General features: G+C 27.4%; 2 protein-coding genes across 2 annotated transcripts in view; one reads left to right on the forward strand and one right to left on the reverse strand.

Moving 5' to 3' along the window:
• Positions 1-410, reverse strand: part of LOC111681257 (choline O-acetyltransferase) — a 74,919-nt gene extending 74,509 nt beyond the window's left edge. Inside the window, exon 1 of the mRNA XM_046950415.1 lies at positions 362-410. Coding sequence (XP_046806371.1) covers positions 362-410 — 49 coding nt within the window. The remainder of the gene's footprint in view (positions 1-361) is intronic.
• LOC111681207 (DNA polymerase theta) overlaps positions 1-13,591 on the forward strand; it is a 213,196-nt gene that overhangs the window by 100,728 nt on the left and 98,877 nt on the right. The gene's annotated exons all lie outside the window — the stretch shown is intronic.

The following is a 13,591-nucleotide window of genomic DNA, read 5'->3' on the forward strand; positions in this document are numbered from 1 at the left end:
GAAATGCGTACCTGTAAGGGGTACAAATGTATAACAAATGTGTTTTTGGTAAAATTTTTGGTCCTTTTATCTAATAAATAAAAGTTTTGTATGTATTTTGAAAACATCTTTCAAAATTATGAGAGACGTGTTTCGTCTTTATAGTTTCGTATTTTTGATACCTTTTCTATCACACTAAAAAAAACTTTTTCGATTTATTGACGTATTCTTATTACGACTATCTTTGTAATATTTATTTTGACAAAATATTTGCTATTTCTTTTGGAAAAAGAGTACGAGAAATTTAATTTTATTTAAACTCATTGACCTAATTTTTATAAAATTTATAAAATAGTTTTTATGAAATTTACAAAATAGTTACCTAACACAAAATAAGCTGCTGGTATATTATTATGGGACTCGAGTCCCATAATAACCGAAATTTATCCAATGTAGGATAAATTTCGGTTAAATTGTTTGGTACTTTTTGAAAGATTTTTCGGGAACAAATGAATGTAGATTTGAATCGTTTGAGTTATATCATTGATACTTATGTAGATTTAAACAAGGAATATTTTGCAAACTTAATTTTCGAGAAAAAAATCTAAAAAATTCTGAAATGGACTAAACCAAATACCAAACTATTTTTTAAATTACGACAATTTTGACACCCATTACGATAAAAAGCGAAAATAATATTCCTCTTAAACCCACTTAAAGTCATATTGAGGACCAAAAATATTCTACAAAAATTCTTTAATTTCAAAATTACGGAATTTTTAATATTTTTCAAACTTGCAATTACACTGAGGTTGAAATTTTCAATCGCTGGTAGAGAATTGAGGATCTTCAAAAAAATATTTTTCTCGTGTTAATAATTACATTAATACGCATCGAATGAGTCGTATTTTTACATGAAATTCTTAAAAAAAAAGCTTCTCCTCGGGTAACTTTTATGTATACTAGACCATAATCAATAACGATATTGAGGTAAAATTCGGCAAATTTAAAACATACATATACAAATGTAAAAATAATATAGCATACTAAATTGTATTCATTTGATCTTAAATCAAAACGAAAATTCTGAAAACAAGAAGAACACTTTGATCCAAAAAAAGTTTAAATTATTTCAATTAAATAAGTATTTTGCACTTGGTCTAAATAAAACTATACTTACTGAACTTTAGAAAACCCTCCGGATTGATTTTATTAAGGATTACTGATTTTTTTTATACCCTACACCACTATAGTGGGGAGGGTATTATACGTTTGTGCTGATGTTTGTAACATACAAAAATATTGGTCCAATACCCACCTTAAAGTATACCGATCGATTCAGAATCATTTTTTGAGTCGATTAAGACATGTCCGTCCGTCCATCCGTCCGTCCGTCTGTCCGGCTGGCTGGCTGTCCATGTAAACCTTGTGCGCAAGGTACAGGCCGCAATTTTCAAGATAATTTGATGAAATTTGGACCAAGCATGTTTTTTGGCACAAGGACGAAGCCTATTGAAAATGGTTGAAATCGGTCCATTATTTCACCTAGCCCCCATACAACCGTACCTCCCGATTTTCTGCTATTTCTCTAAAAATTGGCACAAATAAGTTTTATATAAGTATAAATGATACTGCAGATTTTCGTAAGGATCGGCCCATATTTGACCCTAGCCCCCATACAAACCCCCCTTCAAAAAATGACTTACACGTCTAAAATTGACTTGTAACCATTTGTATCGCAATAAAACTCAACAAAACTAACTGTTATTTAGAAATATATCCTTTTCCCAAATTTACCGAGGATCGGCCCATATTTGACCTATATAAAGCCTCATTTAGAAATTTTAGTTTTTTATCAATAAATGGCTTAAATATTTTGGAATTATGGTAATATTCAACAGTTTCTTTACAAAAAATAAAAATTTTATAAAATTAAAAATTGTAAAAATATACTCATGGTGTAGGGTATCATATGGTCGGCCATGCCCGACTATACTTTCCTACTTGTTTAATTTTCAATTTATTTAATGTTTTTCAAGTCTTAGGTGAATGTATGAAGTAACACTTGAAAATAAAATTTTGCAGATCTTTTTTATATACTATCTTAACAATTTAAGGACGAAAAGTTCCAAAACTGCTTTTATATAAAATCACATACAATAAATCCCTTTTTTAATCCCACTTTTTTATATATGGTGGCGATATGTTTTCCTTGATCATTTATTACCCTCCATTTATGTTGAAATAAAACTGATTCCTTAGGTTTAAAAAACAATCTATCTTATGGTTTTCTTTGCACAAGTTTAAAAAAACATAAACTATTTGCAATCCAGATAACATATATAAATTGTATTGTTTTTTTATTGCAATAAACAAAAAATTATAAATACTAACATTAGTAGTTTTAACATTTAAAAGGTGTTCAAGCAAAACAAAAAATGCTATCACCCACTTATTGTCCAACATAAAATAAAGTTATCTTTCAAACATATACATTTATATTAGAGTGGCCCTAAACTATGATAAAAAATCTCAAATTCTTTTTCTTCTGATTTTCTTTCTTACCGAGTATAAATTCCTTTTACGTTTTCCAATACAACTAGGACCAGCCTAATGTAACGTAATTGTCTTTTTGCTGATTAATATCAGCTGACACAATTGTGCAGATATTTTCATTTTTGCTAATTTTTCTTTTAAGTGCAAGAAAGCCTCAAGATTCTAATTGATTCCACAAACTCACACACACAATAAAACTTTTTAGTTTGTACATTTACAATAGGAACAAATAAACTACAAATAAGAAATGACTACAATACATCCGGACCTCTGATACAACAAGCTATAATCATGTATAGAATGGATAACATCTAACTAACTGTTATAAACGAGGGATGTTTGTAAGTACAACCTGCTGTATTTTGTACAAATGGTTGATGAGTGTCCTTTTATGTGTTTTTATACCCTACACCACTATAGTGGGGAGGGTATTATACGTTTGTGCTGATGTTTGTAACATACAAAAATATTGGTCCAATACCCACCTTAAAGTATACCGATCGATTCAGAATCATTTTTTGAGTCGATTAAGACATGTCCGTCCGTCCATCCGTCCGTCCGTCCATCCGTCCGTCCGTCTGTCCGGCTGGCTGGCTGGCTGTCCATGTAAACCTTGTGCGCAAGGTACAGGCCGCAATTTTCAAGATAATTTGATGAAATTTGGACCAAGCATGTTTTTTGGCACAAGGACGAAGCCTATTGAAAATGGTTGAAATCGGTCCATTATTTCACCTAGCCCCCATACAACCGTACCTCCCGATTTGAACTTTTTATGCTATAATTACGTCAAATATTCTGATATCTCCCTAAAAATTGGCACAAATAAGTTTTATATAAGTATAAATGATACTGCAGATTTTCGTAAGGGTCGGCCTATATTTGACCCTAGCCCCCATACAAACCCCCCTTCAAAAAATGACACGTCTAAAATTGACTTGTAACCATTTGTATCGCAATAAAACTCAACAAAACTAACTGTTATTTAGAAATATATCCTTTTCCCAAATTTACCGAGGATCGGCCCATATTTGACCTATATAAAGCCTCATTTAGAAATTTTAGTTTTTTATCAATAAATGGCTTAAATATTTTGGAATTATGGTAATATTCAACAGTTTCTTTACAAAAAATAAAAATTTTATAAAAGTAAAAATTGTAAAAATATACTCATGGTGTAGGGTATCATATGGTCGGCCATGCCCGACTATACTTTCCTACTTGTTTGTTAATAACTTTAACTGTCCGAGAAAAAGGGGGCGACAATAACTTAAATAAAATTGAAAATGTTTTATTTGTTGAATCATTGTGTTGTAGTTCTTTCAAGTATTTTTGATTTTAACACAGTAACCCAACTAAAAAAACCGATTTGGAAGGTTAGTACTACTGTAGACCAGATAGATATTTTTTAATGTTTCTAAAAAAATGTTTAATTTTATTTTTTATTAATTTCACCTTTCTTAGCAAAGTTTTCGAATTAAAATATTTTTTTTTATAATAAGTAACCATAAAGCTATTAAAAGAAATAGTCTAACCTTTCTGTACAAATTGCCTATACATGTTATTAAATTTAAAGCCATCTAAACGTATGAGTAATATTACAAATATTATTCCGTTTAGTCATGTGTATCTGTAAAGATAAATTTTGCATATGCAAATTGAAACATTAATTTTTTTTTAATCAAATATTGTATTTTTATATAAATAATATTGCCACATAAAATATCATTCTTTGAATTCATGTATACTTTTACAGTCAGTTTTTGCAAGGTAATTGCATTCAAAAAGTTTTTCACAAAAGTATTCTAAAATGAAATTGCTTTGTCCGTCTATCTATCTACTGAAATCATGGTACAGTCCAAATGTATTAAGCTGAAGGGGTTTATGCTCTCAGAAATTATACTGTAAAGTCTGATTAATATCGATCCAAATATGACCGTATCAGCAATAACATCACCTTTCGAAAATAACTTTAACTTTCACAATTAGTTTTATAAGAATCACATTAACTTTACCAAATTTCATGAAAATCAGTGATTTGTGAACCACTTTTTCAAAGACCTGCAGAACTCGGTACATAATCACGTCTTATAACGAAAATCTGTCTTTTGTTTATATTAATAACGATATCATTCGGCATAAATCTAATGGTATATATCACATGCTTTTCTTAATGTCTAAATCTGTCCACAGAATTTCTGCGTGACTAGCTCAAAGAATTCATGAATTCAACAAAATTTTTGAAAAACTCTCAGAGTACTTTTAAGAGAAAAAAATATATATTTTCTTTTTTTGAGTTATGTCATTCTTCAAGTAAATATTTATGCGATATATAAAATTGAAAAACTATTTCTTTTAAAATTTCTCTAAATTGTGATTACAAATAGTTGTTGTAATGTTTAATAACATAAATATGTTCATAATTGTACTACACTCACACACACACCCATATGCAACACAGTAGCTTCATTCACCCCCTGTTAAAGTACAAGTTGTATGACCAGTAATTTACCAATTCTTTTGTCATTTGTCACATTTTAGTAAAATGGTTAAAGGACATTTAAGTCATTTATCTAGATTAAATTGTTTTTGCCATTGTATGTATGTTCTTAGTAAGTATGTGTAAATTAAGAGTATATGTACATATGATATATATGATAGTATATACATATGTATATGGGTGTTCAAATATGTCTGTTCTTGTTCAGCTTAATGATCAAACAGTTGGCATCTCATTTTTTTTCTAAAATTTATTGCAATTTGTTTTTCTAATTTTACACATAGATGTACATATATATTTACTTAAGTATAAAATTAAAAGTTAATTTAATTTCATTATTTTGTTGTTATTTTTTGACGTCCTATTTTTTGCAAAGAAAATAAATTATAAATTACTTTTCACTTTGTTGACTTTTTCAAGGATATCTAAAAGGTAACAAAGAATCTAGATATAAAATTTACATTGGCCTAAATTACATTTAAAACTTAATATAAACATAAATGCCTTACTGCACAGAAAGAAAAAATCGCATTATTTTTCACAAAATAAAGGTTTGGAACAAATACTAAAACAAATTTTTGGAGAATTATTCATATATTAAGGACTTTATATAAAATTATAAAAATCTTTTTACTTTTTAGGGTTAAGTTTTATTACTTTGATAAGATTTACTTAAAATGGATGAAAACAAAGTAATATTTTACTATTGTTTCAAGAAAATTGACCAAAATTGCATAGCTTGGGTTTGATCTTATAAAAATCTATTAACTTTTTAGAGTTTAATAAGATTTATTTAAATTAGTTGAAAACAAAGTAATATTTTGCTATTGTTTCAAGAAAATTGTGCAAATTGTATAGCTTGGGTTTGACCTTCACAGTTTGTACTTGATAAAGAGATTTTCTAAAATATGGAGGCAGGAGGTCCTTATAAATTTTTGTAGAATCATTTACGCTAATTTCGGGTCTAATTTACATTCGATAAATGTATTATTAAGTATTATTTAAACTTTTTAAATTAAATGCTAAAAAGTTTAAAATTTAGAATTTCTTTCTTTAACTTAAGTTTCTAAATCGTTCAACATACCAACCCAGTAAAAACTTTCATTACCATGTAAGAAGTGAAAATACTAAAATTAACTTACACAATAGCAATTTATGTCATTATTTTAACACGGTGATGTCATTGAAGGCAAGTACATACAACAAACGATTACAAGTAATTAGAAAAAGTAGTCATTAAAGATCACATTAATAAACGTGTACAGCATCTATATACTCACTGGTAAGATGACTAATGAATTAGAAAGTATTTATATAACACATTATTAGTAAGACCTTATTAGACTACATCTATGTAATCCAGACCATATGTAGTAGTCATTGAAAAGTATGTTATTAGGTAAGTAATTACAATTGAAAGGCATTACCCAGTTTTTGCTGTGATATATTTCTGTTCTAATTTTGTAATAATAAAATTTAAATATAACAAAAATAAAAGACTGCAATCCACATATACTTTTGCACCCACTTTTAAGTGGCAAATACCCAGCAAACAAAGAACTTCAAAAGAAGCGAAAAATAAGTACAACTTACTTCATGAAAGTACTGAAAAAGTCCTTAAGAAGATATAATTTTAACACAGGCCTATTATAGGAGGGATGTTCTTATTATTTGATTACAAATTCACAACATCTAAAGTCATTCTCAGGAAGTAATTTTTATGTTCATTTTTTGGAAGTTATTAGGAAGTGAAATTGTAGTATTATAGAATAACTAATATCACTTAAATAATATTAACATAAATAAATAACCAATCAACTCTAAAATGAAATGGGTTTAATTAAAAAAAATCAGTACAAAAAGTATAGAAAATTGGATCTTTTCGCTTTTTAGGAAGATAATAAACATCATTTCCACAAATTCACTTAGTGCTATTTTTAATGTGGTGATAAATTGTGTTCTTTTGAAAGTACTTTATTCTATTTTTGCTGGGATACTTTTTTCTTTCAAAGTTTTCTTTATAATTTTCTTTTAAGCTACTCAAACAATGATCACATCAATCAAATATTTAATGACAAAAACTTAAACCATATTTTATTCAGAAAACTAATATGATTTTATAACGAAAAAAATATATTATTTCTTTAAACATTTCAACATTGTGATAGTTGTCAACGTCATGACACGTCATTTTACTAGTGGGTATACAAATGAATTTTGTTTTCTTGCTTTTTTGAATTACTACAGACGTATAAATACAAATAAAAAATATGTACTATTTTTCCCTACCATTAGTTGAATAATAAACGCGAGTTTCTTTTAAATGGATTGAAGAACTCACAAAGTTAGTTGTACACACCTTAAAAAAAAGTAAAAAAATATTAAAGTGTTTTTTTTTTCTTTTAAGAAATATTTAATGGTGGTTTATTTTTCATTTCTATTTTTTTGTTTTTGCCGCAAATACGTTTGTAGTTTTTCCAAAAATCGATATTGTTTTTACTATAAATACAAAAAAATATTTGAATTTTTCTTTAGTTGTAAAATGCAAATGAACTTAGCTACACTTTATACCCTATACCATGTCGATAAATAAATCAAAACAATAATGTTGGAAACTAAAATGAAATAGACTGTGAAAAACAACAAATGTTTTTACTACAATAACATTATTAGAACCATAGAAAACTTCTTTTGAAGGACATTAGACACATTAATAACAGATGAAGAAATTTATTTATTGTTATAAATTTTGAAATACATAAATTACTTTTGTTTCGCATATACGTATTTATAATGGGAGGACTTTAGCGAGAATAATGCAGAAATAAAAAAATAAAATAACACTTTTTGGCAATAAAAACTTACATATTTAATATATTAACCTTTTGGAATTCCATGAATTTTAATAATTTTTTTGTAATTTAATTTGTTATAAAAATGTTTATAAAATAAAGCAAATTTTTTAGAGGCAATGGGAGGGCAAGGTGCATTTGAATATATACCAAAACGAAAAATTGTGATCTTCTAGAGTGGATAGAGATGTATTGAGTGATAATCTCTTCTTCCTCCTCATCCAGTCACCTCCGTAAGTTTAGTCACGGAAGATCGATCTCACTTGAGATCGTTGTAGGAATACTAAATGACAAAATTTCTTAATTAGCAATGTAAAAATAACTTCTTTGAAAGTAAGAAAACGTTTTTCAAAAATATAACTTGCAAATTGCTCCCATTACATCATTTCGGAATTACATCAAGGTGCCTGTATCTTAATTTGTAAAATATTTTTAAAAGATATTTAAATTTTCTTCACTACATAGTCATTAGCAGCATCATAGTTATTGGAGGCAAATTATGCTTACAACATATTCAGTAAAAACTTTCATTGCCATTTAAGGAGCCAAAAAGCTAAAATTTACTTACACAATAGCATTTTAAGTCATTATTTTAACACGGTGATGTCATTGGAGGCAAGTACTTACAACAAACGATTACAAGTAATTAGAAAAAGTTGTCATTGTAAATCACATGAAAAAATGTATACAGCTTCTATATATTTACTGGCAAAATGACTAATGAATTAGAAAGTATTTATATAACACATTATTAGTAGGACCTTATTAGACTACGTCTATGTAACCCAGGCGATATCTAGTAGTCATTGAAAGGTATGTTGTTAGGTAAGTAATTACAATTATTACCCAGTTTTTGCTGGGTATGTCTTGTGTTCTTTATTCCGTTGTCAATCGACAGCTAAATTACTTTATTATTCATTAACTTAGCAAAAATAAAACGAAGTACTTCCAAACGAATAACATTTATCACCACTTCAAAATTAGAATTAAATGAATTTTTTTACCTTATATGGAAATTATGTTTATTGACTTCCAAAGTAGCGAAATGAATCTAAATTTGTTTAAAATTGAAGGTATATTTTTTTGTACATACATTTCTTAAAGTAAACCCATTTTATTTGATTTGAGTTAATTGACAAATGCGTGCATATTAAAATAATATTACAATTTAACTTCCTAATAACTTCCAAAAAAGAACACCCTGAGAATGACTTCAGATGTAGTGAATTTAAAATCAATTAAAAAGAATATCCATTCTTTGACAAGCCTGTGTTAAAATCATCACTTCTTCAGGTCTTTTTGAGTATTTCCATGGAATATATTCTATTTCTTTTTCGCTTCTTTGGAGGTTCTTTTTCTGTTGGGCTACTAATCAGGTACACTGTTCCTAACTGGCTGTTTAACCTATCATTAGGATTAATTCTCCCCTTGGCTATTTTAGCAAGTGCTCAAATAGGATTTTAAGTTATCATTCCTAGATAATAAAGTAATAGTCGGAAGACTAGTCCAACCACAATCAATACTGGACAATGAACTTTTTTGTATATTACTTGGTATAACTCTTGTTTACATAAGGTATATTGGTATCGAAGGACTTTCGATTCGTAAATATATTTGTAGGTAACACTCAATATTTGTTATGACTTACTTACATAGTTGTTTGTAAATGAGTGGTAATCACTTGCCTTCAATAACATCACCTCTTGTGCAAAGTTGAATTATATATTAGTTTATTATTAAAATTGATTGCTTATTATAGAAATTTCTTTCGGAAAAGTCTGAATGAATTATGAATAAAGTAGAATTTAAGGATTTTATTTATTTTGAATTATATTAATTGAATCAGTAAGATTAGGTTTATTTTCATAGTTTTATAATGTAAAACTATCACAACTCTAATAACTGCTTAGACTTCTAAGTTTATACTTATTTCTTTATAACAATTTCTTGGTCAACATGAAATTTAAATTCATTAAAGAAAAGCTTTTAAAACACGCAAATAAATTAAATTCAACTTTGGAAATTCGGACGAGGGTTAGTTATAAAAATGTTTCATTTGTTAAATTTTCTTTACTACATATTCAAAAATTTGTTTAAATTTAAATAAGTGAATAAGAATATATTTAGGTATTCCTAAACTTTTAAAGTAATTCTATCGATTATTGTGACACGTATTTTTTCCAAATTCAAAGAAAAGTTACTGTGGAACTTTTTCCCATATTCTTGTTCAATTCGTAATCTAAAGTTAAACAAATATTGTTCTCCCTCGTACCGTGGCAAAGGAAGTTTTTTAAATATAATAATACATATTATTAAATAAAACATGCACGTCTTTATGCCGAAAATCGTATTTGTGCATGTGTGAGCTTCCCTAATTCGGAGTAACCAAGATGTTTCGAGTAATCGTCTAAATCCAGTAATTGTAGAAATTAGTAATCGGTTCTTTACTCCAATTAAGGAATAACTTATATCAATACATACTCACTTCATTTTTAAACCAAAAAAATTTAACATAAACATAGAAAATATTTCAGAAAAATAAATCCTTAAAAAGGATACATTGACTGTGTACAATTGGGTTCTTTCCCACTGACAAAATGTGCGTGCATGTTCTTGAAAATGTATGTATGTATCTAAGAATTAAAGGTAACAAACTTTACGTTTTAGCGTTAACTTTTTGCTCGTATTTTTTTGTTTCTTGTTGTTGCACACCCCTATAAGTTTTATACTATTTTAGTCTAACTGATTGCTAAATAAGTACTAGAGTTTGTACATATGTATATTTGATTGTCACACTACTAAAATAAATTGTATTTATCTCTGCATAAGATTAGAGGTTATTTCGTTTTAGTGTTTTCTTTCCATGACATTTTTCCCCCAATGAAAAGTTTTCACTGTTTTTGGATTATTTTGTTAAACTTTAGTTTTTTTAATGGCATCTTAAAATATCCGCATGTTTAAATGGCATTAAGAGAAAATTCACAGAATAGTGACAACAAAAACTAATTTAATTCACACATACAAAGTTTAAGGTATTCGGAGTATAAGGGTCTTAAAATAGAAATAGTTGTAGGTTCTTTCCTATTGCAGTAAATCAAGATCAAATTAAAATGGAAATTTACAGAAAAACTACACTGATCACGTTGACCCACTGAATCAAGTTTTTCGTAAATATCGTATCCATACTTGAATCAAGTATTTTGAGTTTGGTTTAAAGAAACACACAACTCCCAGACTGAAAGCCTAGCTTTTTAATAAAAAGGTTTAAAAATATAGTGTTTCCGACAAAATATTTATACATCCGTGGATCAAAGGATAAAAAGCTACTTTAAGTTGTTAATGATTTTCTTTATATTTTTCCAAAGAAAAGATATTAAATTTTTGGAGTTATAAAAATGTACTTCAGAGATACTTCAAATGCTAAAATTTACTTACACAATAGCATTTTAAGTCATTATTTTAACACTGCAATGACATCAAGGAGTTAGTTAATGACTTACTACGATCGCCTCCAAATAGGAGGTTAAGTACATGCATAGTTTTGTTTCTAAGAAAAAATCCGAAAAATACAACATAAGTTATATTTTTGTAGTCGTATACAAATTGTGTTTTGTCATTGTTATAATAACTGAAAGATCTTTCATATAATACAATATTTTAAATATTTGGCGTCAGAACAGGCGCGCATCCACAGGGGAAAAAGAAATCACCGCCAAAATCTAACATTTTTCTTACAAAATATACAAATAAGGAAAAAAGAAAATAAGTCAAATAAAAAAAAAAACAAAAGTTAAAACCCCTGCCCCCCCCCCCCCCCAAAACACTCGAGCAAGATCCGCGGCTGTCTTAAATTGGACTTAATTTTAATTTTCGGTGGGAATATCAGAAACTATCATTTTGGGGCCATCCTTATGTACAAACATACATAATCTATTAAATCAAAATCAATATTACAAAAACTTCAATATCAATCGTTCTCATTTGATTGACACTATGAAAAATATTTCATAAATTTTTCAAACAAATTTATGATTATTTTACCAATGAAATAATAATAATACTCTATTATTTATTGTTTCAAATATTATATTACAATCACAATGAAAACAATATAGTTTAAAGGAAAAGTCTAAGAAATACATTGTACATATGTAGTAGCTATAAAATAAAGTTCAAATAACTAGAAGACCAATATAAAAAAACGAAAGAAACTAAAAATACTTTCCACCAAACAAATCAATAATTTGTGGGCTTGTTAAGACAACAAAATGGTAACAAAATTGTAAATATTTTTAAAAACTTGTTTCCACACCAAAAGCCGCCAATATCACATACACCACCTTCTTACCAAGACCAATACAACCAAATACTTGCCACAGGGATGAATAGGTACAACAATGTACAACATTTATACGAACAAACCTTGTGTTAGAAAGAAAGAAATCTAAAACGAATTGAAAAATGCTTTCCTTTATAAAAATATCTATGTTTGTTTGTAGATTTTGTTGTTTTTTTAGGTTTTACATGAAATGTTGTACAATATTACTCTTGCTACGTTATCGACCTCTATAAAGCTGAAAGGTAAAAATAAACAAAAACATCAGGCCCGTTTTTTTTTTTGTTTTTGTTGTAATAATATTCTTGTTGTTTTTATGACCGTGTATTGGGTTGTTTTTTTTTTTTTTGAGTTGTTATTTTTCCTTCTTTTATATTAGTTAATTGCCACAAGGCTCATATTAAAATATATGCTTTTGTTTTCTTGAGTGGGTGGTAGTGGCTGTGGCAAGTTGTTAGGTTAAGTTGCATGAATGAATGGTATGTGTACACGCGTATTATACGCTTTATTTTTGTTGTTGTTTTAATCCTATACAAGTTCAATTGAACGACTGAATGTCTGGCTCTTTAACTGTTACTCTAAAAACATTTAATTATAATGTGTAAAATTTTTTATTCTTTTAAATATATTAAAAATATTTATTAATATATTTTAATTTATTTGATTTATTTTCAAATAAATTAAAATTAATACCACCTAAACGGTTTTAATAATCTATGCCTAATATATACGAAAAAATTCGTATATACGTATTATAAAGGAAAGTGTACAAATACTTTCGAAGCGTTGCTATATTCTTCGGGGTTGGGAAAATCCTTTACCCTTTCCGTAGTTTTGTCAAATATATTCGACATTATGATAGACTATGTTTTAAATTATACTCAAAAATAATTTTTAACTTTAGTTTTAATTTTGTTCCTTTTAGATGAAACTTAAGACTTTGTTATATTTATAATTGAGATTTTTAAAGATCTTACATATTTTGAAAGTATTTTAAAATCTGATTTTAAGAAATAATCATTAATGACTACTTTTGAAAAAGTCCTTCTTAACAACACAGAAAAAACTAAAAATAAGTTTCAATTATTAAAATAATTGTATCAAGTAAGTTTTGCACCAGTTACCAAATTTGTAAAAAAAAAAATAAAAAAAAATTTCCAAATAACTATGTAATCAGAAAAATTAATGTCAATAATTGAGACAAGATTTTATATTGATTAATTCAAATTATCGTAAAAGGAACAACTAATTTGTCTTAAATAATATTAATATAAATAAATAAATAAATTAAAATTGGTTTAATTCAAAAAATTTCATAACAAAAAAATTTAATTTAAAAAACAATGAATCCTTTTCGCTTCTTTGGAAGTT

The sequence above is a fragment of the Lucilia cuprina genome, chromosome 4 (genome assembly GCF_022045245.1).
Source record: "Lucilia cuprina isolate Lc7/37 chromosome 4, ASM2204524v1, whole genome shotgun sequence".
In the NCBI taxonomy this organism is placed as follows: domain Eukaryota; kingdom Metazoa; phylum Arthropoda; class Insecta; order Diptera; family Calliphoridae; genus Lucilia; species Lucilia cuprina.